Below are 25535 nucleotides of genomic sequence, written 5' to 3' on the forward strand. Positions count from 1 at the left end.
AACTGATATAAAATACTTTAAAAATATAATACACAAATATAGCTTCTATATGTACATAATTCTTTTATTTATCTAAGATATATATATTGCTATAACCTTTTAAATAAATTTAAATATTGTTATGTCTTTTATAGAATCATCCACTTTAACTATTAGATACAGACTTTATTAGTAAAACAAATTATTTGAAGAAAAAGAAATATATACAAGATCAACAATTTTTAATCTAACAAACACTGCGCAATTTAGATCAACGCATACCAATAATCAAATAATGAAGGAATACTGAGTTTCTGTCTGAATAGTATTTTCCAACATCGACGATAGATGTCATTTAACTGTTCTCTTATTGGTCATTATGCTGCTTGCTATCTTAACGCCATCTGCGGAACGTAAAACAAATTTTGAAGCCCATATATGTATGTTTTTAATTCGTATATCATTATTTGTTTCATTACGTATAACTAAATAAAATAGTTTCGAAAGCGTGGGTTTTATTAAATTTGACTTATTAAAAAGGTTAGAAATATTTGTGCTCTCTTTTTAGTATTTAAACATAATTGTTGATCTCAAGTTATAATCCATAAAGTTGGTAAACATATAATATAAAGATTGTATCAAGTTTAGTTTAAAGGTTAGAAAGAAGTATAAAGAGTGATGGATTCAGACAGTTATACGTTGTCTTGTACAGTAGTAGTAGAATGGCTCGACAAACATGGATCTATTATTCGAAAAATAACTCATAAATCCGCGTCTTTGCGTTTGATACGGGACAATTTCCGAGATATGATCATAGAAATACATGCAGAGAAAGCAAATGCAACAACGAAGTTAACATTAAAAAAAATTTCTGTATTCAATAAATTTATGAATGAGGGTAAAGCGTCTATTAAATTTCAAGAAGAAAACTGTACACTTTTTTTATCTAATGCTCCCTCAGCTTCGTTGATAACTTTCTTAAAAACGATATTTATTAAAATGACAGGGCAAGTCAAAAAATCATCAGATAAATCGTTGAAAGAAAAATTGTTATCGAATATACCATTAGGTGGTATTCAAGAAATTAGTCCAGTAACAAGTACAGAAGTTAATAAAGCAAAGGAAAAAGCAAAGGAAATATCTCGCGCAACGGTTACTACACCATCACCTAGTGCTTTAAAAAAACGAAAACGTTTCAACGAACATACATCTACATTACCTATAGCCAAGAAATTATATGAAAATCCAACTGTAGGAGATATGACAGAAGAACAAAGTAAAGTTTTAAGTGCCGTACTTAGTGGGAAAAATGTATTTTTTACTGGTAGTGCAGGCACTGGTAAATCATTTTTATTGAAGAAGATAATAGCAGCATTACCACCAGATGTAACAATAGCTACAGCCAGTACAGCTGTTGCTGCTTGTCATATTGGAGGTATTACTTTGCATCAATTTGCAGGAATTGGAATTGGAAGTGGAACTTTAGAAAGATCTTTACAACTAGCCTCTCGTCCTTCTTCAGCTGCAGTATGGAGAAAAACAAAACATTTAATCGTAGATGAAATTTCTATGGTGGATGCAGAATTTTTTGATAAATTAGAAGTAGTTGCAAGGCATATACGTAAGACTGAAAAACCTTTTGGTGGTATACAACTGATTTTATGTGGAGATTTTTTTCAATTACCACCTGTATCTAAGAGAGATGAAAAAATAAAATTCTGCTTTCAAAGTGAGGCATGGGAGAAATGTGTTCATTTTAATTTTGAATTAAAAATAGTACATAGACAAAAAGATCCAGAGTTTATAAAAATTTTAAATAATATTAGAATAGGAAGAGTTACAGAAAGTATTTCTAATATTCTTAAGGCCACTGCAAAACAAAAGATCGAAAGTAATGGAATTCTGGCAACTAGATTGTGTTCTCATATAAATGAAGCTGATGAAATCAATAACTTTCAATTGAATGAATTAAAAGGAGCTACTAAAATTTATACAGCACAAGATTCTGATGAAATGATGAGCAAAGCATTAGATCAACAATTGCCTGTACCTGGCAAATTAACTTTAAAAATTGGTGCTCAAGTTATGTTAGTAAAAAATATTAATATTTCAAATGGTTTAGTGAATGGAGCTAGAGGAATAGTTACTAAGTTTGTAGATGATTTACCAGTAATTCAACTTAGATCAGGAAATATTTATCATACCAAAATAGAAAAATGGTCTATAAGAACTGCATCGGGTGTTACTGTGCATAGAAAACAAATTCCATTAAAATTGGCATGGGCTTTTTCCATACATAAAAGTCAAGGTTTAACTTTAGATTGTGTTGAAATGTGTCTCTCTAGAGTTTTTGACGCTGGTCAATCTTATGTTGCTCTGTCAAGAGCACAAAGTTTGCAATCATTACGCATTTTAGATTTTAACAGTCAGCAAGTATGGGCTAATACTACTGTACTTGAATTTTATAAAAAATTTAGAAGAAATTTACATGAAACGGAAATGATTCCTATAGGAAAAAAAAAGCTAAAATTAGTAAGTAATGTTATATGAATAAAATATTTTAATAAATAGACTAAAAACTACTTAATAATTTGATAAATATTATAAGATATAATGTTTAGATATTAAAAAGATAAAATGAAATGAATGAGAAATAAGAAGTATATTTTTGTAGTAAAAAAAATATTTTGAAAACAGTATTTTGACAGATCTCATAATCTTTCCTTTTATTAAAGAAAGTAAAAGTTTATGTTTAATTCTAAGCACTTGATCATAACAACAAGGCATAGATGTCCTTCAATATTTTATACAAATATTACAATGCAAGCAATAGCACAATGAAATTTAATAATCATCTACTGTGATTTCTATCGGCGGTATATAACGCCACGTATGTCCAGCATTTATGAGTTCTGAACATAATGTTGGAGTATTTGGTGTTGTTTCTTTACTACTGCATTGAATATCTATTTTATACTGGCCAGCGGTAAAAAATACTACTCGACACTCGTGATATGCTCTCCCATATTCCTGTAACTAATGTAAATAATTTTGAATTAAATGTTTTTTCATAGTATTATAAAAACGATAAATATATAGAAATGTGATATTAGATGATATATATATATATATATGTTGATATATAATTAAAAGATGTATGTCCAAATATTTACTTACAGCTGGAAGCATCACTTTATTTGCACCAGCAATGGACAATCTTGTATCTAGTTGATAATTATTAACTCCATTATGATGATCTTGATAGAAATTTATAGATAATATAAGATCACTGAGAGGATGTTCTAATGCATTACATACACCTATTCCAATACTAACACATTCGCCCAAATTACATGTTAATTCGTCTTGAGCCTTTACCATTGTATCATTTATTGTTACTTCTGTAAAACAATTCAATGTAAATATATTTTTTATATTTACACTACAAATAAATTATGTAAGGTAATATTTAAACATACCCCATTGTAAAGGACTCATTCTAACAAGATCCAACATATCTTGAGTAAGAGTAATGCCAGAAAGAGTTGCTTTTCCAGTAGATTCGGTACCTAATAATTGCCAACGTAAATCTACTAACGAAGCAATATGCTCAGCACAAACTTTTTGAAGCTCTCCAACATCTCCTCCTCCGTTTAACTAAAAACAAAGGATTAATAAAATAAGTGATAAATAAACAGATAATAAATAAGTAAATATAAGAAATAATACCATGGATAATTTATTAAGTGGACATCTATCTACTGGGACTGGTATTCTACATGGTTCTTTGCCTTCCATATATATACACTTGCTTTGAGTATAATGTAGCTCCATTTCATGATTCGTCATATTTGTAACGTCCAATACAAGATAAAATTGAGATGACCTAGACATTATTTTTTATAACGAAGTATTAGATTGAATAAAAAAAAATATATAATATTTATGATTATTCATTTTATTTACGTTTCTGCTGGTAACACATCCCAATTTGTAATATGTATACTAGGTAACATTTCAACTGTTATAAAAACAGATGAAATTCTACAATAGCCTGCTGCTAAGCCAGAACCGCCAGAATATTTTATTTTCAATTGTCCTTCAATAATATTTGAGTTATGCAATGGCACTGCAAGTTTAGACAATCGTGTACTCGCTAAAGAGGAATGACCAGAGTGAGAACTCAAACCAGATCTAAAGGAAGAAGTTAGTTCAGATTGTCTTTTAGTATGATGAGATGGAGAACTTAATCTAGATGGTAGTGAACTGTGTCCTGAATGTGATAATAAACTACTTGGTTGACTGAGATAACTACTGCTATTGATATCTGAAAAGTATATACATATATAAATTAACAAATAGTTGTTCTATCTTCTTATTAACACGTATAAAAAATATTACCATTTCTAGATACAGGTGCAATAAAGTCTGTGGCAGCATATAGGTATAATGTAAGACTTGCACTAGTACGAGGTTGCAAGGGCAATTGGGTCATTAAATTTTCATCACTCCATTTAAATATTTTTCCTTCTGTGACTGTATCTAAAGTAGATTGTACTGACAATTCTATCATTTCAATAGGAACTTGGCCTACATTTGTTATTGTTATAGTACATTCAGCACTGAAAAGGATCATATAAGATTATACTTTTAGTTTAAAGAAATCTAGATATTTTCAAAAAACGAACCTTTCCCCTCCATATAATGATATACTAGCACTCGTAACGATATTTTCACCGGAGCTGAAACTCGCAGTTTGAGGTAAACTCGTGGCAACGTCTAATCTTGGTAAAGCTGGAATTACCTCAATAGTATACTGAGGATGTATCATTCCTTCCATATGCCTTAATCTACAATTGGACTTAACTCCTAACGTGTGTGTACTGAAACCAAGAATTTCTAAATCTCCAATTTCTTTAGGTCGACCAGCTAAAGTAACTGCTATAGGTCCAGATTCAGCAGGAAGTGTAATACTTTCTGGTATTGATTCAAATACAACACCATTAGTGAGAAGTCTCATATTAGACACATGCAATTCAAATGGTAATGGATTTATAAATTGCATTGATACTTCACAGATATCTCCTTCGACCCATAAGTAATCTATAATATAATAAGCTCCATGTAATTAATGATAGATGGATCATATGTCCAAAGGTATTTGTTCAATGTAAGCTATGGATTACAGTACCCATTTTACTTTTGGACATAGTTTTACGTTCTAATGAACCAAAGTTAATAGGTGTAAATAAAAATGGGCCATGATCTTCTTTGACTCGTTCGATTTTTTGCGGCTGCAAATGTGGTTGTAAATTTTTCAGAGAAAAATATTTTGTTTTTGGTATATTTATTAAATTAGCTGGTGGTATGACTGTTCCAGAATCTAAGACCTATTAGAAACAAAAAATATAGTTTTATTATAGAATGTATTTATATAGTACATTTGTTTAACTTACAAGGGGAACAGGAGCACCTTCACATTGTTGAGATACAGTTTGAAGTTGTAAAGCAGTTTCTTTACGCTCGGCAGGAGTTAAATGATTGTACATTGTTTGAAGTAAAAACGTCAAATGTCTTGTAGCTAATGCTGGATTACCCATACGATTTGCAGTAGCAACAAGTTCGTTTATAACATGTATTTGAATAACAGGCCAACCTCTATGTCCATCTATATAAAAAATATAATTATAATTAAAGAAAAATTTCTAAGAAATAAGAGAAATCTACAGTATTTATTACCTGCAGGCATATCGATAGGATCTAAAGATAATTTAAAACCAGAAGTAGCTTGTAACATTAAATTATAACATTGTTGCCAATCTGGGCTAGGATTGTTTTGAGAAACATGGCGGGTAGCAGCTAATCGTAAACAAAATGCCGCTTTTCTTATAAAACCAAAACTTGTATATAAATCTGATAATGTAGTAAAACGATCGATCTAAAATAAATATAGAAAAAATATGTATATATATTTAATAAAAAATTGTTATGTTATAAATCTCAAATTTATAATTTGTAATAAAAAATTTCTCGATACCTTTTCTTGTTCACTCAAAGTTAAATTGATAAATATAACATTGTTTAAGTAAGATGCAGCCTGCAAGGTACAATTCTGTTCTATTGATATCCTTGTTGCTTTAAAGCTAGCTTCTGTTTCTATTATACCCGCATACTGATATTTACTATAATGAACAATAGCTTCACGATATTTTTTAGAAATTTCCTCAGGTAATAAAATATGTGGCATATTTGTTTTTACTACGTCGATAGTTGGTGGTGATGGTAATACAGCAACAGCTTGAGAACCTCGTCTAAAAATATATAATTTATAAATAAATAATATATAAATATGAAATTCTAAGTTGCTATAAAAAATATAAATATTATAAATTATACATACCTTTGCTTACCTGGACTTCCTTCTTGAAGAGAAGAATTTCTTTGTAATGGAAGATTTCTACACATATTAGGATACAAAACTAAAACAGAAGCAGCACATAATCCTTCATAAGCTGCACCAAGCCATAACCAATCATTAACGGCTTGCAACACATTAGCTGCTGAATTATAATGATATAACGCTTCAGCTGGCAACCCGGCTTGAAGGCACAAATCTCCCAAATGTTTTGTCATACGTCCCACACATCTTTTTCTATTGTTCCTAGATTCAAGGTCTAAGCCTATGAAGTCTTTTTTTTCAAATGGTGCTAAAAGAAGAGACACACGATCTATTTTTTCTCTAGATCGTTCTAATCTTTTAGACTCTAAAATCCAAAATAGCGAATGAAGACATTCCACAATATATGTTTCAAGATCAGAACAGGATTCATCTGTATAAAAAACAGCTTGTGTTTTAAAATTAGAAGGAGTACTAAATGACTCTGGTGGATCACGAGGGTTATTTGATTCTAATGGTCCAAATAGAATTGCTCGAGAATCATACAATGTGGCACTATATTTTACTTTTAAGGTTTCATGAAGTCTGCATAGTTCATTCAATTCTGTTTGATTATCGTACTTGCCAAATGTAATCAAACCCAAAAGTCTTCTATGTGTTTGAAATTCTCCCCAGTCATTATTTTCCACAGGATGTTCTTTGACGAATCGAGCAAGTATTTCTCGTGTATTACCAGAGGAATCTCTTACAGTAAATCTACTCCCTGCCTTGATAATACGTTCAAATAATCTGGAAACTGTTTTTTGTTTTATCTGGGTACCAATCGGTCTTAAAAGTAAAAGCAGTGCCGCGTGATCATGAGCGGTTTGCTCGTAATCAGGGTGAGACATCTTATTGTCGGGTACTGGACTCGACAAGATAACACTAATAGCCGAGCGCATTTATGTGTCACTCAGTATATAAGGGTACTTATGTTAAGTACCTTAGGCGAACGTCAACATTGTTCTTTTTATATAATTGGAATGAGTTCTTATGAAAAACTTTACTTCGAAATGCATCAGAATCATAATAATATTAGATACTTAATACAGTTTATTATATGAAACGTATGTGATTGTAAGACACAAGAATGACAAGTATCAATGCATCTTGTTACTGCCATTTTGAAAATAAGAAATGCGCACGCGCAATTATCGTGTAATCAGCTGAGCTGAATTAAAAAAAAAAAAATGGCATCCGATTAATTCTCGCTTAGATCTCATAATCTTTCTTCGGTTCTATTATTAACATATGTTAACAATCTTCATTATCAATTATAATTAACAGGTTAGAATATATAATAATGAAGTAATTGATCATTTAATTTATTACTTTTTGTCTTAACATTTACAATGTTTACATATTTTTATTTTTATATACGTAACTAAATAGTGAAATTCTATTATAAAATGTGGCACAAAAGGGAATAACAATATGCTAATATACTGTATATATGACATTTTTCTACATAAGATATAGACTGTATATTTAACAAATTTATGTATAATAGAAATAACACCATACTAACATTGGCAATAAAGAAGAGTATTGTAAAAAAATATGTATATCATATAGACATTGGATCTATAGACATATGGGTATTTAAGTTCTCTCATGCAACAATAATAGAATAACATGAGCAATTTTCTATATATAGTTCATATCTAACTATATTAAGCACTAAGCCAATTTAAATTGTTGTTTTTATTAAATATTTGACTTTTTCTTCTATTGTTGTCTCTATAAAATAACAGTCTTTTAATGAAAAATATCATTGATAAACATAAATGAATGCAGCATTATATACCATCTAATTTTAAAATATAAATGTGTATAGCAATCTTTATTGCTATTGTATCTTTTATGTTTTAAACAGTACATAAACAATAAATATATAATAAAATAATCAAAGTATTCAACAGTTACGGAACAAAATACAAATAAAAAATACCTTCTTACATTATGTATACATATTAAATGAAAGTGCTATTATCACATGATGTAAAAATATTGAAATTAAAAATTTTTATGTGCGTTGTTAATATCTTGCTTATTTTTTTCTTTTATATCTAAAAATCACTCAACATATACATATACTAATAAGAATTAATATGTTATGTGTGCTGCATCAGTACTGTGTAATAACATTTTGTGCAATAGTGGAATATTTATAGAATACTTATCATAAATGTTATGACAATATTAAGATTATCTTGATATATGTAGTTTCTCATTATAAAATATAGAATGTAACCAAAGAGTAGATTTTTTAATTTGTAGGTTGTAATTCTTTATACAATTGGCACAGAATGATCCATTAATGTTTTTAATAAACTGGTTGACATCCTATAATAAAAATTATAAATATTTTAATATTTTCAATGATTTTGTTTCATGTGACAATAAATTGAAATTACATACTTTTTAACCATGTGGTCATAAATATATGATGGAATTACAGTAACTGTAATAACATATCCACCATTATCTATTTCTGTTGTAATTTGTTTGTCCTTCAACCCAACCACATTCTGAAAAATAATATTGTTAAATTATCTGTTAAATTATTTTCATTAATAATAGATTTATCAGAGAAAAATATAAACAGAAAATTATATACCTTGCCATTAATTTCTAGTATCTGGTGATCAATTAATAATCCATTTCGTGCAGCTGAAGAATCTCTTACTAATGCAATTATTTTTCCATTTTTAAATTGAAATCCCATACTGCCAGAACTATCTTTATGCATAGTTACAGTACGTTCAAATGGTCTAAAAATAAATAGATTAAAAATAAATTTATTAATATAATATATATGAAAATTTGAAATATATAATAGTAAATTTTAACCAACCTATCACGCACAACAACTTTAATACCATTAACATCAGCATTACGAAACAGTTTGTGCACTTGGTCCATTGTATAACCAGCTATACATTCATCATTAATACTTAAAATTTGATCACCAAAACGCAATCCTGCAAGTGCAGCTGGAGAATCTTGACTTACAAGACATACAAAGATACCATTATTTACTGAATGCACTCTTAGGCCTACTTTTCTATCTTTATCTTTGCATAATGTTAGCTGAAAAAAAATTATAGTTATTATAAGAGTACTAATAGAAATATTTTTATTACATTAATGTAACAACAATATATATATACATGTGTGTGTGTATGTGCATATATATATTTGTGATAATATTAAAAATATTCTTGTGTAATGTAAATGGTTTCAAAAGATGAATCAGACAGAAGAAAATTTTTTTTATAAATATATTTTTAATGCTTTTTTCAAGTTCATATATTTGATTCTGTAAAATGTGTGTATATATAAAAGAAACTTGAAAAAAACCATTAAAAAGTTACATAAAACTTATTGTTCATTTTATTACAAATAAATGAAAAATTTAGGTAGCCTGTTTTAAGCGCAATACTCTGTATATTACCTCTCTAATCCCATTTGTAACTTGTGCTCGTTGCAGACCCAAAGATTGTCCAGAAAGTGGTGCTATCATACCAGATGATATTCTGGATGTTTCTGCAAGTATTCCTGTCCTCTAAAATTAAAAACAAAAATTATAAAAGATGAAAATTATAAATTATATAGACATATATCAAAGAATATATATTATGACTTACATTGTTTGTAGAAACAGTTTGTTCAGGTAAATTGTTTGAAATTATTTCATTGCTTAACTCCAAACCCATATAATTTCCTAAAGAAGGATATATAGGGCCAGATGGAGAAGAATCAAAAACAGGAGCAGAAGGTGCCATAGGTTCAATTGATGGCGGAGTAATATATTGAGACTCCTCTTGCATTTGAGCCTATAAGAATAAAGACTTTGGTAATATCTCAAAACATAATATTGACTATTAGTATATTGACATAGTATATTAACCATTAGTAAGGTCAAATTCCTAAGATTAAAGATTTTACTTACTTTCATCATATGATCCACCTTCATATCTTCCAGAGTCGGATAGAAAGACATTTTGTATGTTTCTGGAATTATATAATTTCATAAAATAATTAGAAATTGCAGATTACACAAAGATTATTAATCATATTGTAAGACAATATGTTTGTCATATTTACAATATTTCTGGAAAGAATTAAATAGCATAAGATTTGATTTAAATCGTTGATAATATTTTTTCTAGTCCTATTTTCTTTTAACTTCTTTTTTTATGGAAAAAACAATACATTATATTTAGTCATGGGATATTCCCGTCACAAGACGTAATATAACGATTCAACGATATTAAGTCAAGTATTATTAGATTAGATTTTATCAACAATTTTTAATATCGTAAAAATATTTAACTTGAAAAAATTATATTTACTTGATTAACACTTGTAAACCAAGAATAAACGTTGATATATGTAAAACTTGTAAAGAAGGACAAACTGTCAAAAAACTACTGAGATAAAGTGCGTTATTAGTACGTCGATGCGTACACACTCAGTGAAGCATATAGTTCTTCTATTGACTCATACTCAACTGACACTGTTTCAGAATTTGCGATAACATTTGTACTATATCCAGTGTTGTCAAATCTAAACTTTATCTAATACGTCAGCAACATCAAGTATAACAGATGCATTGACGTAGATCACAATTGCATTCTCTATTCGATATATAATAAATTTTTAGTGTATAATTGATTTTTTCATACTCTCAGTTCATTACGCACGATACAGTGTTCACTGAATGTGCAATTTCTTGAAACACCCCTAAAAAGATTTATCTTTATATTAAAAAAACATCTATTCAATTGTTCCTTCCCCGAATGATATAATATTTAAAAATATTATAGATTTAAATAGATTTAATAGAATTGTTAACGAAATTATTTATATAATTATGGAAAAAGAAAAAAAGAAAAAAATGGAATAAACCGTGAATTCAATAATGGCGCTAACCGAATGCAGAGACATCTAGATTGGAATTCTATAAATATGGATTTTGGTACTCCATGCAATGTTTTGTTTATTATCTGATTATTATTTCTTTTGATTTATCGACGAATAACGTAACCTTAAAGTATGGACACTGATAATCTATTTATTTATATTTTGACATAAAATACAGGCATAAGAACTTTTAAGATAAATTTGTTGAAGCAGAGAATGTAATATTGAAATTATGAGTGGAGGTATAGTGCCTAGTAAATCTACTGTATATATATCAAATTTACCATTTTCATTAACAAATAATGATATACATCAACTTTTACAAAGTTACGGAAAGATAGTGAAGTAAGTCTTCGATATAATTAAATTTTATGTTTAATATTTGTCGATATATTAATATATAATAATTTAATAAAACATAACCTTTTAATGTTCGTACAGAGTAACTGTAATGAAAGATAAAATTACACGACGTAGTCGTGGGGTTGCATTTGTGTTGTTTTTAAAACCAGAAGATGCTTCTTCGTGTGCAAAAGGTCTTAATAATACACAAGTAAATTTTCATCAATTGTATAATATTTATAATTAGGTAGTATGTAACTATAGTGTTTCAAATATATGTTAATATATTCAAATATATGGTAATGATTTTATTATTAGATAGGTGGACGAACTATAAGAAGTTCTATAGCAGTTGATAATGGACGTAGCACAGAATTTATACGTCGTAGAGATTATCCAGATAAATCCCAATGTTATGAATGTGGAGAGGAAGGACATTTATCGTATGCCTGTAGTCATAATATGTTGGGACCAAGGGACCCACCACAAAAGAAAGTTAGAATAAGAAAGAAGAGTAAAACATCTGTTACTCATGATACTAGCTATTTTGATAGTGACAGTGACGAAGGTTTAAGGAAGTCAAAAAAATCAAAGAACATTGATAATGACGATACCGATGATAATTGTTCAGAAATCGAAATGGAAACATTAAGTGCAGCTATCAAACAGGAGGTATAATAGTGTCTAAAATATTTTGTTAAATTTTTTCAATATATTAACTTTTTAATATTCGTATATTCTATTTTTTATATGATATAGCAACATCTTAGAGAACTAGAACAATATAAGCATAAGGTGGCAACAGGTCAATATGATGAGAAGCATACTGAAACAGTTGTAAGACGAAAACGATATAAAGAGAATTCATATTTCAGTGATGAAGAGGATATCAGTGAATGAAAACATAAGAGATTGTACTTGATATTATCATGTAATTATAGAAATCATAAATTTTATTTATAGACATTTAATTTAAAATTAATTGTACTGTAAATAATATTAAGAAAACAAAATAAGGAATAATGATTGCAGTGGATTTACCAAGCACATTTAGAACATTTGGTATATGATAGAATTATATATATACTGTATTTCTAATCGTAATAATATTATATACTATTAATAACCATTACATTAATTACAATGTAAGTAAATGAAACGTACCATTAGTGGTTATTCTTTAGAGGCTAAATGCTGGATTTAAGTACTTCGACAAATTTGCGCATTTATCCTTGCACAGACTTTATATTGGAAAGGCTAGTGAACACAATGTTACAATTTCGAATATGTTTTCGTACATTACATAAATACAATTATTTTTATTCTAATAAACGAGACAAAAAAGTGTAGCATGATAATTAATTGGAGGATATCATTAATTGATACTTGCGAAATCATATACATATATATATTGCTTCAATATTAAATGTAAAAGTAATTAAAGTCGTCACTATGACTTTATTAATGGAAAAATATTGTCTTTTATGGTATGAAATTTCGTGAGAGTGAAATAGATTTTTCCACTCGATATTTGTTATCCTTTTTTTACTTTTTGTGAGTGATAAGTTAGAAGACAATGCGGCAAGACTGTCATTGGAATTTGTTTTGTAACCAGAAAAATATCGAATGCATATATTTGCACGAAGTATATATGTAGGCACTCAAATCAGCTACACTGTTTTGGGAACCAACTTCATATGTTATGAATATTGTTTACATGATAAATATAAATAGATATATTTTGTAAATAACTATTATTGATGACGGTAATAATTGACTACTGGATTATTCGTTTTTTTAATGCACATTATATTACGAAAAAAAAGAATCTAGTTAATGAATCAAGTAAAACTTTTAGAAGATCATATCACATTGTTCAATTAGATTATAAATTAAATTGTGAAAGCGAAATTTGGAAAATGTTACTTTTTTAAAATCGAATTTTTTTCTAAAAACTTTTTTAATTAGAGTCAGATTCGCATGGAAAATTTACTTCACGATAAATTCTTTGAACATGACAAATGTGTTTTTCAGCAGTGAACACATTTCAATATATTCGTGCGTATTCTAAACATTAGTTTCGTTATAGAGGCTGTTTCAATGTTTTTCTCTCGATATGTATAATTATATTGAACGTAATTTTTGAAAAAGATACTTGTTTTTACAATTCTGTTAATAACACTTTGTATTTAAGAATGATTTATATATTCGTTTTGAAAAATATTTACGCGTCCCAGCATCAAACGTGATTTCTTTAACTAGTTTCAGTAATATTATCGATAATCCTTCTTACACAATAATATTTCAAATATGTAAATTATTATTATTATTTTCAAAAGCAAATGTGTACATATTCAATGCAATAATAAGTTAATCCAGTCATAAGGATCGTTAACTACACACAACAATTGGGAAAAATTGAAGGAAGGGAAAGGGCCACGGGCGCAGTATGGAACATTTATCTTTAGTTTTGTACACTGAGACTTTAAATTGACTAGCTCTACGAATGGAAAACATTGATTTTCGGGGGTCTTGTGGCCTGCGGCTGAATACTGGAGAACCCTTCTCTCTAATAATAATCTTTTTATCTAATTGGGAAAGCGAATCAATCAATCGTTTCAATCGTTATAATAAAACACTGGTAGTTAGATGTACAATTATTTAAAATTGAATAATTTATGAATGTAATATTGCACGGATCCTGGTATCTATAGATTCTTATCAATTTCTAATCTAAGGATTTTCTTACTCTAGACTTATACAAATAAATTATTTGCCTACCTACTAAAAGGAAATACTATTATCGGGATATACGAGGAAAAAAATTAAATAATACGACTCTCTACGATTAACAGTATAAAAGAGTTCAACAATATCCAGCCTATAACGAGTCACGTTGACCTTCAGCTACTTATGGATGGATTACATGTGTTGGGCCTTCTTGGGCATAAAAATTCTATACGAGCAAGAAATTTTCCATCGTATCTCACCGCTTCTACTTACATTATGCTTATTGGAATTAATTCTCTACGATTGTAAATACAACCACAGTGGATACTTCTGTTGTTTCATCGTCAGGATATTTTCAAGTTTTGACAGAAGTTTTATTTCTTAATATAAAATAAAAATATCGATACTATTTTTCAAGCGCTATTACCGTTCTAGCATTTATATGATAAAAAGGAAATGATTAGAAATAGTACTGTACAAATCGTTTTTCAATTAATTATCCACTGTGAAAACAATCGAAAATCGATTGCAATTAATACTCAAGATCGTCGATCCTATCTTAAGCTTATAATCTGATATTAAAGCTAATATTATAGTCTACGCACATTGAGTTCACATACCACAATAATTAAACGCAGATCAGGCGAGCCAATTTGAAATAATTTTTTATTATATATCGTTTTCTTTCGCGCGCACGCGGTGTGATCTGTCTTAACGATGTTGAAATAAACATACGTAATGTAATTACGTGATCGATATTTAATATAATTATAGATATAAGACTACATCGTGTAATTATTATAAGAAATCTAATGCGAATCGTTAGGAAAATTTTGATAGGATATAGGTACCCGTATGTTTCTTTACAAAGTTGAAATTCACGCGAATATATGCGTTCAATATGTTCACATTGCGCTGGCTTGACCTGCGTTTCAATTTTCGACATCGATCATGATCGTTTAATACAAATTTACGTTGAAAACATTCTCTCGCTTTATCGAACGGTTCAATATGAACTCTGAGTCAATAAGTATAATATTCGCGAGTATTAATCTTATTACGTATAGTTTTAACATAAAAATTAAAATACTTGACGATTCGAAAATAGGAAAGAATACTTCGTTACAGGAATATCTTTTAAAAATTGTCTCTATGAATACTGCAGTTTTATTTCGTCAAGCAAATCAATACACTATGGATATGTTACTGAGCATTATAGAAATCGATGAGTTAATTTCAAACGAGAAAATTTCAGCGCGGATAATAATCGAAAAATGAAAAGACACTTAAAGTAATTTCAAGTATCTACACTAACGTTAAATGCATACATGGTACATATGGTTTCTTTATCTATCTATCGGTAAGACAAATACAAAAGTCAACTTAGTCGTCGTTATGCTATGCATCTTTTTCTTTCATTTTTCTTGTATCTAGAATTCGTATCACGAAAGAACAACGACCATTAGAAAACAGACGTTTTAAATTTGTGTCAATGGATTTCTTTTGAACGACTTTGAAAATGACACAAAAATACTATCATTAAAAATAGCGATAGATCGTTAATGATCGATATCGATCATCGCGTTTTTTTTTTTTTAAACGCTCCAATCACGCTTTTAGATCGTACGTTTTGAACCAAGTTATTATATCCGTTAAACGTACGCCCAAAAATAATTCTACAAAGTTTACGTTTCTTCGCTAAGGAAAATCGTCTCGAATACTATCAAAACGATATCGAAGAAAAAGATCTAAAAAAATTCGACATCGATAAGCTCGAATATTTTGTTCTTTTCAATATCGATATAATAGCGCGTTATAAAAGACTACAGGCGTAACGTGAGTAATTTTTTTAAATAAATACTACGTTATGTTTGATTGTAGAAGTCTTTGAATTCGATATTTTTTCCTGCTAACTAGAAAAATGTTTGAGAAATGCGTAAATTTCAAGGATAATGCCAAATGTTTCACATGTAATATATCCATAGAATTATATTAATAAATTATTATATAATTATATTATTAATAATAATAAATAAGTTAATAAGTTAGTACGTTGAAGAGAACCAATCGACGAACGTTCGAAAACATTATATACACTTCAAAGATGTACAAATGATGAAAAAAATAAGAGGAGCAAGATTTGTCATGGAGAGGGGAGGGGAATGCGATAAAAATAATTCCGAAGAAAATGTCGATGGACAAAAGCAAGTTAAAATAAGAGAAACAATTATTGCAAAAATGAGTTGAAAATGCGGAGCTGTCGTCGGATCGATAATCGAATTGATCATCGGATCCCCGAGGTATTTCTAAAAAATGTGCGGTGCTAGCTGCAACTTCCAGAGGGAGACAGGTCTAGCAAAGACGGTGACCTGACCCTTTTCTTTACCACCAACTAAGAAGACATATAAAGGCGCAGGTCCGTAAGAAGGTGTTCCCGAGTCATTTCCATCATTAGCTGCGACCTTAGCCCTTTGCCTTTCGGCCCTAGAGGCACTAACGGCTCGTCTGGAGGGTGAGCCCAAAGGTAAACTTTTAGGTGGTGCTCTGGGAATCCTTCTGATCTCTTGAAGTTCAAGAAGTTCAGCGAATGTTTGCGAGGCTGACCTGCCAGGTTCATCCTCCAACACGCTATCAGGTGGACTGTTCAACATTTTAGCGTATTTCCCGTCTTGTTGTTGTTGCTGTTGTTGTTGTTGTTGCTGCTGCTGCTGCTGTTGTTGTTGTTGATGATGATGGTGATGATGATGATGATGATGATGCTGATGATGATGACTTCTGTTCTCGTCCAAACCTAAATAATTTGGATTGCAAAAGCCAAATTGGCCTTCACGTATCGTCGTCGAACTAACGATAGCACGTAACTGTTTGGATTTTCTATTTGAAGGCCAATCGTCTTCAGCCAAGGGATCACCCGGACTTCTTGCTTCAATACTCGCGTAATCCGACGTTGATTCCTCGCCTTCTTCTAGGTCAGCAAATCTGACCGATGCTGAAGTTGGTATTTTAGCCGTAGTTGGTGTCTTTGGAGTTTGAAGGGCTGCTTCGTAAAGATGAGAACTGTAGCTTTCGCCTCTCGTTGGTTGACAAGCGTGATGTATGGAAGAAAAATCTCTGTGGGATTAAATCAATTGATTTTATCATTAATTGTCTATAAAATATTTTCGCAGAAAACTGTACGAACCTCCTTTCTTCCTGAACTTCGATCAGTCTCGAGGTAGGTGGTTCCTTTTTCTCCTCGCTATCGCTCAACTCGTCTGGATCAACGAAAACTAATCTAGCTGCCTCCACGGGTGTTAGTACTGGTGTTGGTAACGTTAAAGCTCGAAAATTTGGCACCGAAATAGGATCTCTGGTCATGCCACTGCCAGTATTACTGTTACTATTGCTAGCTTCGGTTGTTTTTGTCGTCGTTTCCGGCGGCTTCTGTCTTCTACGAGCTAAGGTATTGGCACTTCGAGACTTTACCATCCCCATCGAAGGTTCTACGGCTTCTACGTCCACTTGCTGAAACGGATAATACGTGTTCGCCTGCGTACAGGCTCAGTTCACTCATTTAGCCTACGTTCTTATGTTGCAACACATATTCATACACATTTACTGCTCGATGTACTTGCTCGATACAAAGTAAATAATTACATATACACAATATATATAAATATGTATGTGTGACAAGTGATTTAAATAACAAAAGAAACATAATAAAAAAGATTACCTCTTGAGGACTTTCCTCATTATCGTCTTGTCCACTGAGTACGGAATAACTACACTTGGTTGGATGGCTCAATCTTGACAGATTGATCTGCGATAATTTTGAGATTTCTTTAAGAAAACTAGGCCTCGTAGGTGCTTCGTTCGGTGATATTCTATTATTACACAATCTCGCTCTTTGATTTTTTAATCTTGGTTTAGGATTATCGCTACTGGTACCACGAATCAACAACTCGGATACTGCCAAGGCAACACTTTCTGCTCTGGGTTGGGGTTTGGGTCCTGGTACAGATAGTTTCTCCCAAGTTTCTGTACCTGTAATAACGATCGAAAAGTTTGCACAACATTCAGACTATATAGATACTATATATATATATATATCTAAGTTATTTCATGCTCTTTACCGAAATGAAACCTCCATAGTTCATTGGTAGCGAGACCACCGCTCTCTCCACCAAAGATCAACATACAACTTGGAAGTCTGCAAGCGGCATGACCATGAAGTGGACCCGGTCCAGGTTTGTTCTTCAGCATAAACCAGGAAGCGGTATTAACGTCCCACCGCCAGCAATCGCTTCTCTCTTGTAAATCCGTCATACCACCATAAATATACATAGCATCTCCATGTAAAACGGCTGAGTGTTTGTGTCTCGCAGCTGGGCCACTTTCGCTGGATGATAATAGATGCCACGATTCTGTTTCTACAAATTTGAAGAGATGTTAATATTATCTTATTTTATATACTTTAATTTTATATACATAGTTTGCGAAGCATAAAAGAAACTTACCGAAGTGGAAAGCCCACAATTCAGGAGAGCTACCACGTAAATCTTGATAACCTCCATATATGAGCATTTGACCTCGATGGACCAAGGCCGTATGACCTCTTCGACCTCTAGGAACCGCGCAACCTCGTTGAGCTCTGACCTTTCTCCACGTATTTGTCTGAAAATTAACAAACGAATTGCAATCAAGATAATTGCACGATTATTTTGACACAAGAATAATGTTTCTTAATTACTTAAAAAGTGAAGTCGAAAATTAAACGTTAGAACGACAGATTTGCTAAAAATATAAATATTCGATAAAAATAAAGAAGTTTTCTGATGAGCTGTTGAAACTAATAAAAAGCATTTCTATCGAACGTCCTTGACCTATGTACAATAGAAACCTTTTGAAAGTATAGAGATCAAAATTGTTAGTATTAACAGAGCGAAACGTCTATGCTCTTTATCATCGGAATTTTATAGAAATTCGTTTATTAAAAGTCGAGGATGTGTAATTTTTTTCCCTACTCTCTTTACGTAAGCCGGCAGGAAACTCTTCAAATGCCCTCGGATTATGAAGGTGGAATGAATGAAGCTCCGCTGTCTGAATTGCGTCTGGGCTTATTTTTGTAATACTGCGCGAGCTACTTTAGAAGAGAGTTGTACAATACTATACGTAATTATTGACGTTTCTTCTGTCCCTATTCGTATATAGGAAAAATCCTGCGGACTATAAAACAGTATTTTTTCATTACTTATCGAACAAATTGTTCTTTTTAACAAATTATTTTTTTGTATTTTACTTTAATAGAAGAATAAATCAAAAGAAATTTTATGAATATTTTTTAATAAAAGGATTAGTATCTCGATTACAAGAAATACAAAAGAATGTGAAATATAAAGAATTGTTCACGACCCTTTTTTTCTCATTTTGTGTATCAGCCACTCTCTTTTTCAAAGAAATACACGTAAGACATCATTACAGCTCCTCACGAAAAGCTTTACACTATGCACGTGAAACATAAATTATGAAAGGAAGAGTACATGGTCTTTTCAGAGTCACCATTAAATTTTTACCCGCATATTTACGTATGTACATATACATATATTTTATATATATATATATATACACACACATACACACACACACACATTCGAATTTAAGAAACATTCGTTAAAGAGCATAGGCACCGAAGAATGTCGAGAATAGTTTCCATAGAAACGACACGGAGCTTCCATGAATATGTAAGCTCGTTCGTGGTTGCGATGCGAAAGCAAGTCAGTTTTTTGCATTTTATTTTACAAAAAGAATGCGAATGAAGAAATTCGCGCAAGGTTCACAAGGTCTCTGCCACTAGAAGCTGTATTGTGTACATATGTACGCCATTAAAAGAAAGAAAGAAAAAGATAGAAAAAGAAAGGAAGAAAAAAAGAAATCGACACTCAAAGAAATTTATGAATTTTTATCTTAAAACGTTATTATTCATTTTTTTTTTTTTTATTCACTATCCTCTGAATAAGTAGGACATGCATTATACTCCATTTTCTACAGAGAGAAAAAAAAGAAGCCTTCCTTTTACTTGATCTAAATTTAGATAGATATACATATGCATCCATGTACATTAAAACCAATAGACGAGAGAAGACGTTGTAAAATTCTTCGTCGTTCATTCTCCTAGAAAATTCGGGCATGCGTGGTAAACGCGTATTCTTCAAGCGCATCAGCAATTCTATCTCTCGGCGAACGAAGGAAACCAGACTTTGGATTAAACGACCGTAGCTATACTAAATAGAGCGTAGAAATCGTTAATGTATGTACAATACTTTTTTTCTAAGCTATTTCCATATCGTAAACGCGTCAAAGAACAGCTTTAAACGTTAACGACGAGAATAGAAATCATAAAATTATTTGTGGCTTCTCTTCTCTTTTTCTTCTTTCTCTTCTTCTTTTCAAGGACAAGAAATTTTGATGGAATTTCAAGATCGAGTTGATCCTAACGAGATTTGAAACGTGAGAGGAAAGTACTACTCATTGAAAAAGCGGTTCTTTACTACTCAAAAGAGGGTAAAATGGCTCGATTAGAGGAGAGAGAGCGACAGAGAGAGAGAGAGAGAGAGAGAGAGAGAGAGAGAGAGAGAGAGAGAGAGAGAGAGAGAGAGAGAGAGAGGAAGCAATGGAAAATTTGAATAAAGTTGACAAAGATATCGCGAGCCTTTTCATTTTCTTTGAATATTTCAAGAGAGATACGAAAAATTCTTTTCTCTTATCTTTTGATCCCCTTAACTAGAGGATGTATTTCGATTTCTAGGAATATCTTATAAAACGACGATTGCTTTTAGGGATTTTACTCTATCTCTCCTTACTTTACGTTCATCCCCTCTCTTACTTCCGCTCTTTTGGAAGAAAACGGACGTAGGTAGTTCTTTTGATGTCTAGTGGCAATCACGGGTCTTTTAACCCCAGTCAGTCGGTATGGACCAGCGTAGCAAGAACGAGGAAGTACGTTGAAACGGTTATGCGTGTGTTGAAGGGAGAAGAAGGAGAGAGAGAAAGAGAGAGAAAGAGAGAAAGAGAGAGAGAGAGAGAGAAAGAGAGGATGGAAAGATGAGGAGAGGAGAGGGAACCATAGGGGAGGAGGGTACATAGGCTGTGTAGTGTATACTAGGGGGTGCTGAAAGTAATTACGTAACTCAAAGTACGTGCCTAAAGTTGATAGATCGGTATAGCCACTTTTCTGGTGTTCTCGAGCGTCCAGTGTCGATAACGAAAACGATTAAGAAATCAAGTGTCTGTAAGTTTGACGTTAAAAAATTTTTTATAATTTTCTATCATCTTTTATATTCATCCCTTGTAATTTCAAAATACATCTTGATTTTTTCTTGCTTAAGATAATGTGTATATAAATTAAATTTACTTAATGGCGTCCGTTTCGAAAGCGACAAAGCGAATAAATCATACGTACGTTCTACTCTCAAGAATATATATATATATATATATATCGTTTCTCTGATCCGTTGCAAACGACGATATGTTTTAACGAAGGACAGAGAGAAAGTGAAAAAAGGGAATGACTCGCGGGTACAAAAAGACCCCTCTTGGTTTAGCCGATTGGGTTTGTCTGGCACGTTCGTAATACGGATTTCAATAATACAACGAGAAAGAGGAGCCGCGAAAGAAATATTTCCGTCTCTGACTATGTTTCATTAATTAAAAACACGAGTTGAAGGTTACCATAGCAACTTGGATAGAACGAGAAAATGAAATATATTTAAAAAAATCATCAGATTTATTATCATAAGAAATTTATAAAACAAGATAAAGGTTTTTAAATGCGATAAGATGTTCAGACGTTTAGAGAAGATGTTCTTAAAATTTTGACCTATCTGACCCAAGGCGGTTTTTATGTTTCAAGACGGATATCACGTTAAAACCAGTGGAAGGCAAGCCATACATTTCTTATGAAACATGTGCATCATACGACTGCATGCACACGAGTTAGCTCGATGCTTATCCATTCGGTTTAATGTGCTCTTGCCGGTCTTGTTCACTGTACGAGGCTTTAATACGATGTTGTAGATTTTCTTGTAAATAATAAAGGGTAAACAATATCTCTAAGAAATATGTTAAAATATATATCATAAAGAAATTGACACGAAAGAGATAATATAAATATTATGTTTTATACGTGCTGAGAAGGACGTTTCTTTCTTTGTACTCTGCATTTTTAATGACGATGCAAGAGGTGCCTTTTGTCTTTCTCAATGAGCTTTCTTAATCAATAGTAACACCGATATATAAAAAAAGCGGCTGGCCGGGCGAAGAAAAATAGAGTATAGTGATGAGACAAAAGAGCGGAGTCTGCGAAGGCATCGAGTGAAAAAAGATAACTGTATGGTCGCTCGTTGACGAGGGAAAAGTGCCACTAGCTCATTTATCCCCGCCCTATCTCGTGTACCCTCGTAAAACCCACCCCTAGACTATGGCGTCTCCAATTCCTTTCATACAACACGCGAACGATCTAATGTATTCGCAAGAAATATTCGCGAGAAATATTCGCGAGAAATATTCGCGAGAAAGAACCACGAAATAACTTCATTTGCAAGATACTCTACTATAATTCTTGTGTATGTTTGTGTAAAATGTTTTCAAGATGTTTTAGAAAAAATGCAATCGTATATTATTTTATACAGAGTAAGTTTAAGATCGAGCATATACATAAATCAAATAGTTAATCAATCAATATGTATATGCTGTGTAAGAATTATTTTTATTTTATTTTTTTTACATCCATCGATGTGTACGTGATCAGGTAACGTGTATGCTTCGTAAACATAATCTTTATTAATTTTTTTTTTCATACACATTAATGTCTACACTTCGTAAAAAATAATTTTATTTTATTTACAAATATTCATATTATTTATTTTTTTTCACTATTTGTTAAATGCGTTCGTCTAAAAGTAAAAACAGAGAGAATTTCTTTTTTATTTATGATTATTCTGTAGAAACCACAAAGAACTAAGCCTAGTAAATAAAATGTATATGGGGTTCTCCGAGGCTTATTAATTTTTAATTACTTCTTACAATCTCAACTCTCAAAGGTACGAAACGGGAGAAAGAGCTGTTGATACCAGCTGTTGCCAAAAACTACCCTTAGTTCAGATCGCACTTCACGAATCAGAAACGTTGGGGAAAGACGAGGAGGTATTAAATATTGGATGAAATTATAACCGCATCTCGTAAGTGGGATCACTCTTCCCATCAAAGAAATCAATCGATATTACGTATCTCGTGGCAAACTTCTTCTTATTGCCGTCGATAGTATTTCATGATTAATTTTGATCCATAGAACTATATATGAGATGTTTTTTTAAAAGTTCCATTTGTTTCTAAATTGAAATATTTAAGAGTTCGCGTTTGAATCGATTTAAAAACATTTGTCACTGATAACATAGTATAATATTTTTGTGTTTAGAAAAATGTGTAATTTACTAACCAAATCAGCTTACTAAACATTATTTAAAAAATAGGACGTTTTTGATGTGTAAAAATAGAAACATAAAAACAATCTTGAACGAAATCGTATGTATATTCGAGTTTATGTATGTATGTATTTTACATATATAATGAAAAATCAAATTGATTTACGATCGTTCATATCAGAGTTATAGTGGTATTTAGCCAGTAATAAAGAAGAGTAATCAAAGAACCCGATTACTTCGCATTGAATCACTTTCATTCTAGACATGATTGAAAGCTATTAGTCGGATCGATACGTTCTTCGGTTTCATGTAAATTAAGCTAACAAATGATAACTCAAGTTTAATGAAAAATAAAACGAGGTGCTCTCGTTGTTCTCTTTCATAAGTTTTTCAAACTTTCTTAGAAAGTTCGTGGCTTTTCGCGACAAATCGAACGACATGTCGAGCTTTTTAAAGGCTGAAAATGTCACTATCTCTGACATCTCTTTTCGTTTGTATGCTATGCCAACGCCCGTCAGAACTACTCATTTGAACCTGACGTTACCCTTCTTGAGGTGATCGATTACTCATAATATATCGATGTGTTTTCTATTCACTATTCTGCAACGTTAAGAGAAGGGTTTAAGGGTGATGCTAGGCCAGACTACTATGTTGGTTCTGACAGTGATAAATGACTTCTCTTCTTGATAGGGATGCTTCGAGGTGCAGCAAGTTATTAGTTCCTGTTTATAAAAAGCTTTTATTATGAAAGCAGTCTGCGAAAAGTTGTCCCATCTAAGTGACAATGTCTCTCAATGATTAACCAAGTCGATAATCATTCTAATAGTCTCCCCTTCATCATGCTATCTTTCATTTGAAATGCTTCCAGTAATAATGACGATAATGTTTACTCATCAATAGGCACATATAGTTCAACCACTTCAAGATAGATCTCGAATATGCAAAGAACGTGCATATCTGCATATCGGACTTTAAGTTATGCGGATTATTACGTAATACATCAGGAAACGTCAGCAATGCGACATTGGGAAAATGCTAGAGGTTTTTCCAAACATTTTCTACACCAATACTACACAAATATCTAAATATCTTATGAATATCCTAGTGATATTTACCAAGCATTTTTGTACTCTCACTGAAATATCCTTGACACTTTCTTGACATTACGATATATCTGTCAAATATTTTCTAATATAATAATTACTAGAAAGCCGATCGTATTCGTGTTATTTTATTTTTCAATCCCATCATAAGAACAAAAGCTTTGGTTTTATACTATCTTTCTTTCTTTCTCTTTTTCTTTCATTCTCCCTTCTTCTCTCTTCATTTTTTCCATTTCTCTTGATAACAACGATCCGCACGGTTGAGTCTCGCGTATGTACACCAACAGAGAAAACTCTTCCTTAACGATCCTTGCTCGTTGCGAAAGAGAGGAGAAAAGAGGAACGAGGGTTGTTCGATGAACGAATGAACGAACGAAAAGAGGGATGATGATGATGGACGAGAAAATACAGGAGAAGAAGAGAAAAGGGGGAAGTGTCGCGCACCCTTGAGAAACCGCTAAATCAATAGCAACGTCATTGAGTACAACGAGTTTTACACGAAAGCGAGCCACCCCAAAAGCATATTTCTCTTTTCAAGGGACTACACGCGAATCCGAC

General features: G+C 31.4%; 5 protein-coding genes across 12 annotated transcripts in view; 2 read left to right on the forward strand and 3 right to left on the reverse strand.

Moving 5' to 3' along the window:
- Positions 1 to 93: 93 nt before the first annotated feature.
- Positions 94 to 3921, forward strand: LOC127063859 (ATP-dependent DNA helicase PIF1). 2 transcript variants are annotated; one of them, XM_050994137.1, is made up of 2 exons: positions 94 to 1318; positions 1439 to 3921. In XM_050994137.1, exons 1-2 carry the CDS (start codon positions 658 to 660, stop codon positions 2527 to 2529), a joined length of 1752 nt encoding a protein of 583 aa, XP_050850094.1. In that variant the 5' UTR covers positions 94 to 657; the 3' UTR covers positions 2530 to 3921. The 2 variants fall into 2 exon arrangements, with proteins under 2 accessions (XP_050850094.1, XP_050850087.1); XM_050994130.1 differs by having other exon boundaries at positions 94 to 3921.
- Positions 2679 to 7545, reverse strand: LOC127063800 (protein brunelleschi). The gene is made up of 12 exons (XM_050994018.1): positions 6380 to 7545; positions 6017 to 6290; positions 5719 to 5917; positions 5436 to 5647; positions 5171 to 5369; positions 4668 to 5082; positions 4381 to 4601; positions 3946 to 4306; positions 3709 to 3865; positions 3459 to 3636; positions 3157 to 3380; positions 2679 to 3015 (listed from the first exon to the last, which is right to left on the reverse strand). The coding sequence occupies exons 1-12, from the start codon at positions 7315 to 7317 to the stop codon at positions 2824 to 2826; spliced, it is 3570 nt and encodes a 1189-aa protein (XP_050849975.1). The 5' UTR covers positions 7318 to 7545; the 3' UTR covers positions 2679 to 2823.
- Positions 7546 to 7724: 179 nt separating this feature from the next.
- Positions 7725 to 11127, reverse strand: LOC127063888 (syntenin-1-like). 2 transcript variants are annotated; one of them, XM_050994177.1, is made up of 8 exons: positions 10774 to 11127; positions 10371 to 10432; positions 10066 to 10254; positions 9873 to 9983; positions 9273 to 9508; positions 9036 to 9189; positions 8837 to 8946; positions 7725 to 8761 (listed from the first exon to the last, which is right to left on the reverse strand). In XM_050994177.1, exons 2-8 carry the CDS (start codon positions 10419 to 10421, stop codon positions 8707 to 8709), a joined length of 906 nt encoding a protein of 301 aa, XP_050850134.1. In that variant the 5' UTR covers positions 10422 to 10432; positions 10774 to 11127; the 3' UTR covers positions 7725 to 8706. The 2 variants fall into 2 exon arrangements, with proteins under 2 accessions (XP_050850134.1, XP_050850143.1); XM_050994186.1 differs by lacking the exon at positions 10774 to 11127 and adding an exon at positions 10526 to 10689.
- Positions 11128 to 11366: 239 nt separating this feature from the next.
- Positions 11367 to 13048, forward strand: LOC127063899 (zinc finger CCHC-type and RNA-binding motif-containing protein 1-like). Of its 2 annotated transcripts, none has more exons than XM_050994208.1 (4): positions 11367 to 11689; positions 11786 to 11880; positions 12009 to 12358; positions 12446 to 13048. In XM_050994208.1, exons 1-4 carry the CDS (start codon positions 11577 to 11579, stop codon positions 12584 to 12586), a joined length of 699 nt encoding a protein of 232 aa, XP_050850165.1. In that variant the 5' UTR covers positions 11367 to 11576; the 3' UTR covers positions 12587 to 13048. The 2 variants fall into 2 exon arrangements, with proteins under 2 accessions (XP_050850165.1, XP_050850155.1); XM_050994198.1 differs by having other exon boundaries at positions 11372 to 11689; positions 11786 to 11897; positions 12005 to 12358.
- Positions 12778 to 25535, reverse strand: part of LOC127063829 (AF4/FMR2 family member lilli-like) — a 36488-nt gene continuing 23730 nt past the window's right edge. For 4 of the 5 annotated variants that reach the window (XM_050994083.1, XM_050994092.1, XM_050994075.1 and 1 more), the window contains exons 4-8: positions 18913 to 19069; positions 18529 to 18825; positions 18129 to 18439; positions 17598 to 17944; positions 12778 to 17527 (exon numbers count right to left, since the gene is read on the reverse strand). In XM_050994083.1, the coding sequence (XP_050850040.1) occupies positions 16723 to 17527; positions 17598 to 17944; positions 18129 to 18439; positions 18529 to 18825; positions 18913 to 19069 (1917 nt within the window). In that variant the 3' untranslated portion in view covers positions 12778 to 16722. The remainder of the gene's footprint in view (positions 17528 to 17597; positions 17945 to 18128; positions 18440 to 18528; positions 18826 to 18912; positions 19070 to 25535) is intronic. The other variant, XM_050994101.1, reaches the window with a different exon arrangement.

The sequence above is a fragment of the Vespula vulgaris genome, chromosome 1, assembly GCF_905475345.1.
Source record: "Vespula vulgaris chromosome 1, iyVesVulg1.1, whole genome shotgun sequence".
Lineage (NCBI taxonomy): Eukaryota > Metazoa > Arthropoda > Insecta > Hymenoptera > Vespidae > Vespula > Vespula vulgaris.

Bases quoted from the DNA above. Each gene is read 5' to 3' on its own strand.
- LOC127063859 (XM_050994130.1), top strand. From the start codon at position 658: ATGGATTCAGACAGTTATACGTTGTCTTGTACAGTAGTAGTAGAATGG.
- LOC127063800 (XM_050994018.1), bottom strand. From the start codon at position 7,317: ATGCGCTCGGCTATTAGTGTTATCTTGTCGAGTCCAGTACCCGACAAT. The intron at 5,918-6,016 runs GTATCGAGAAAT...TATTTATTTTAG, and splicing joins CTTTGAGTGAACAAGAAAAG to ATCGATCGTTTTACTACATT. The intron at 3,637-3,708 runs GTATTATTTCTT...CTTTGTTTTTAG, and splicing joins CACTTAATAAATTATCCATG to TTAAACGGAGGAGGAGATGT.
- LOC127063888 (XM_050994177.1), bottom strand. From the start codon at position 10,421: ATGTCTTTCTATCCGACTCTGGAAGATATGAAGGTGGATCATATGATG. The intron at 9,509-9,872 runs GTAATATACAGA...ATTTTTTTTCAG, and splicing joins TTACAAATGGGATTAGAGAG to CTAACATTATGCAAAGATAA. The intron at 8,762-8,836 runs GTATGTAATTTC...TTTTTATTATAG, and splicing joins TATGACCACATGGTTAAAAA to GATGTCAACCAGTTTATTAA.
- LOC127063899 (XM_050994198.1), top strand. From the start codon at position 11,577: ATGAGTGGAGGTATAGTGCCTAGTAAATCTACTGTATATATATCAAAT. The intron at 11,898-12,004 runs GTAAATTTTCAT...TTTTATTATTAG, and splicing joins AAGGTCTTAATAATACACAA to ATAGGTGGACGAACTATAAG. The intron at 12,359-12,445 runs GTATAATAGTGT...TATATGATATAG, and splicing joins GTGCAGCTATCAAACAGGAG to CAACATCTTAGAGAACTAGA.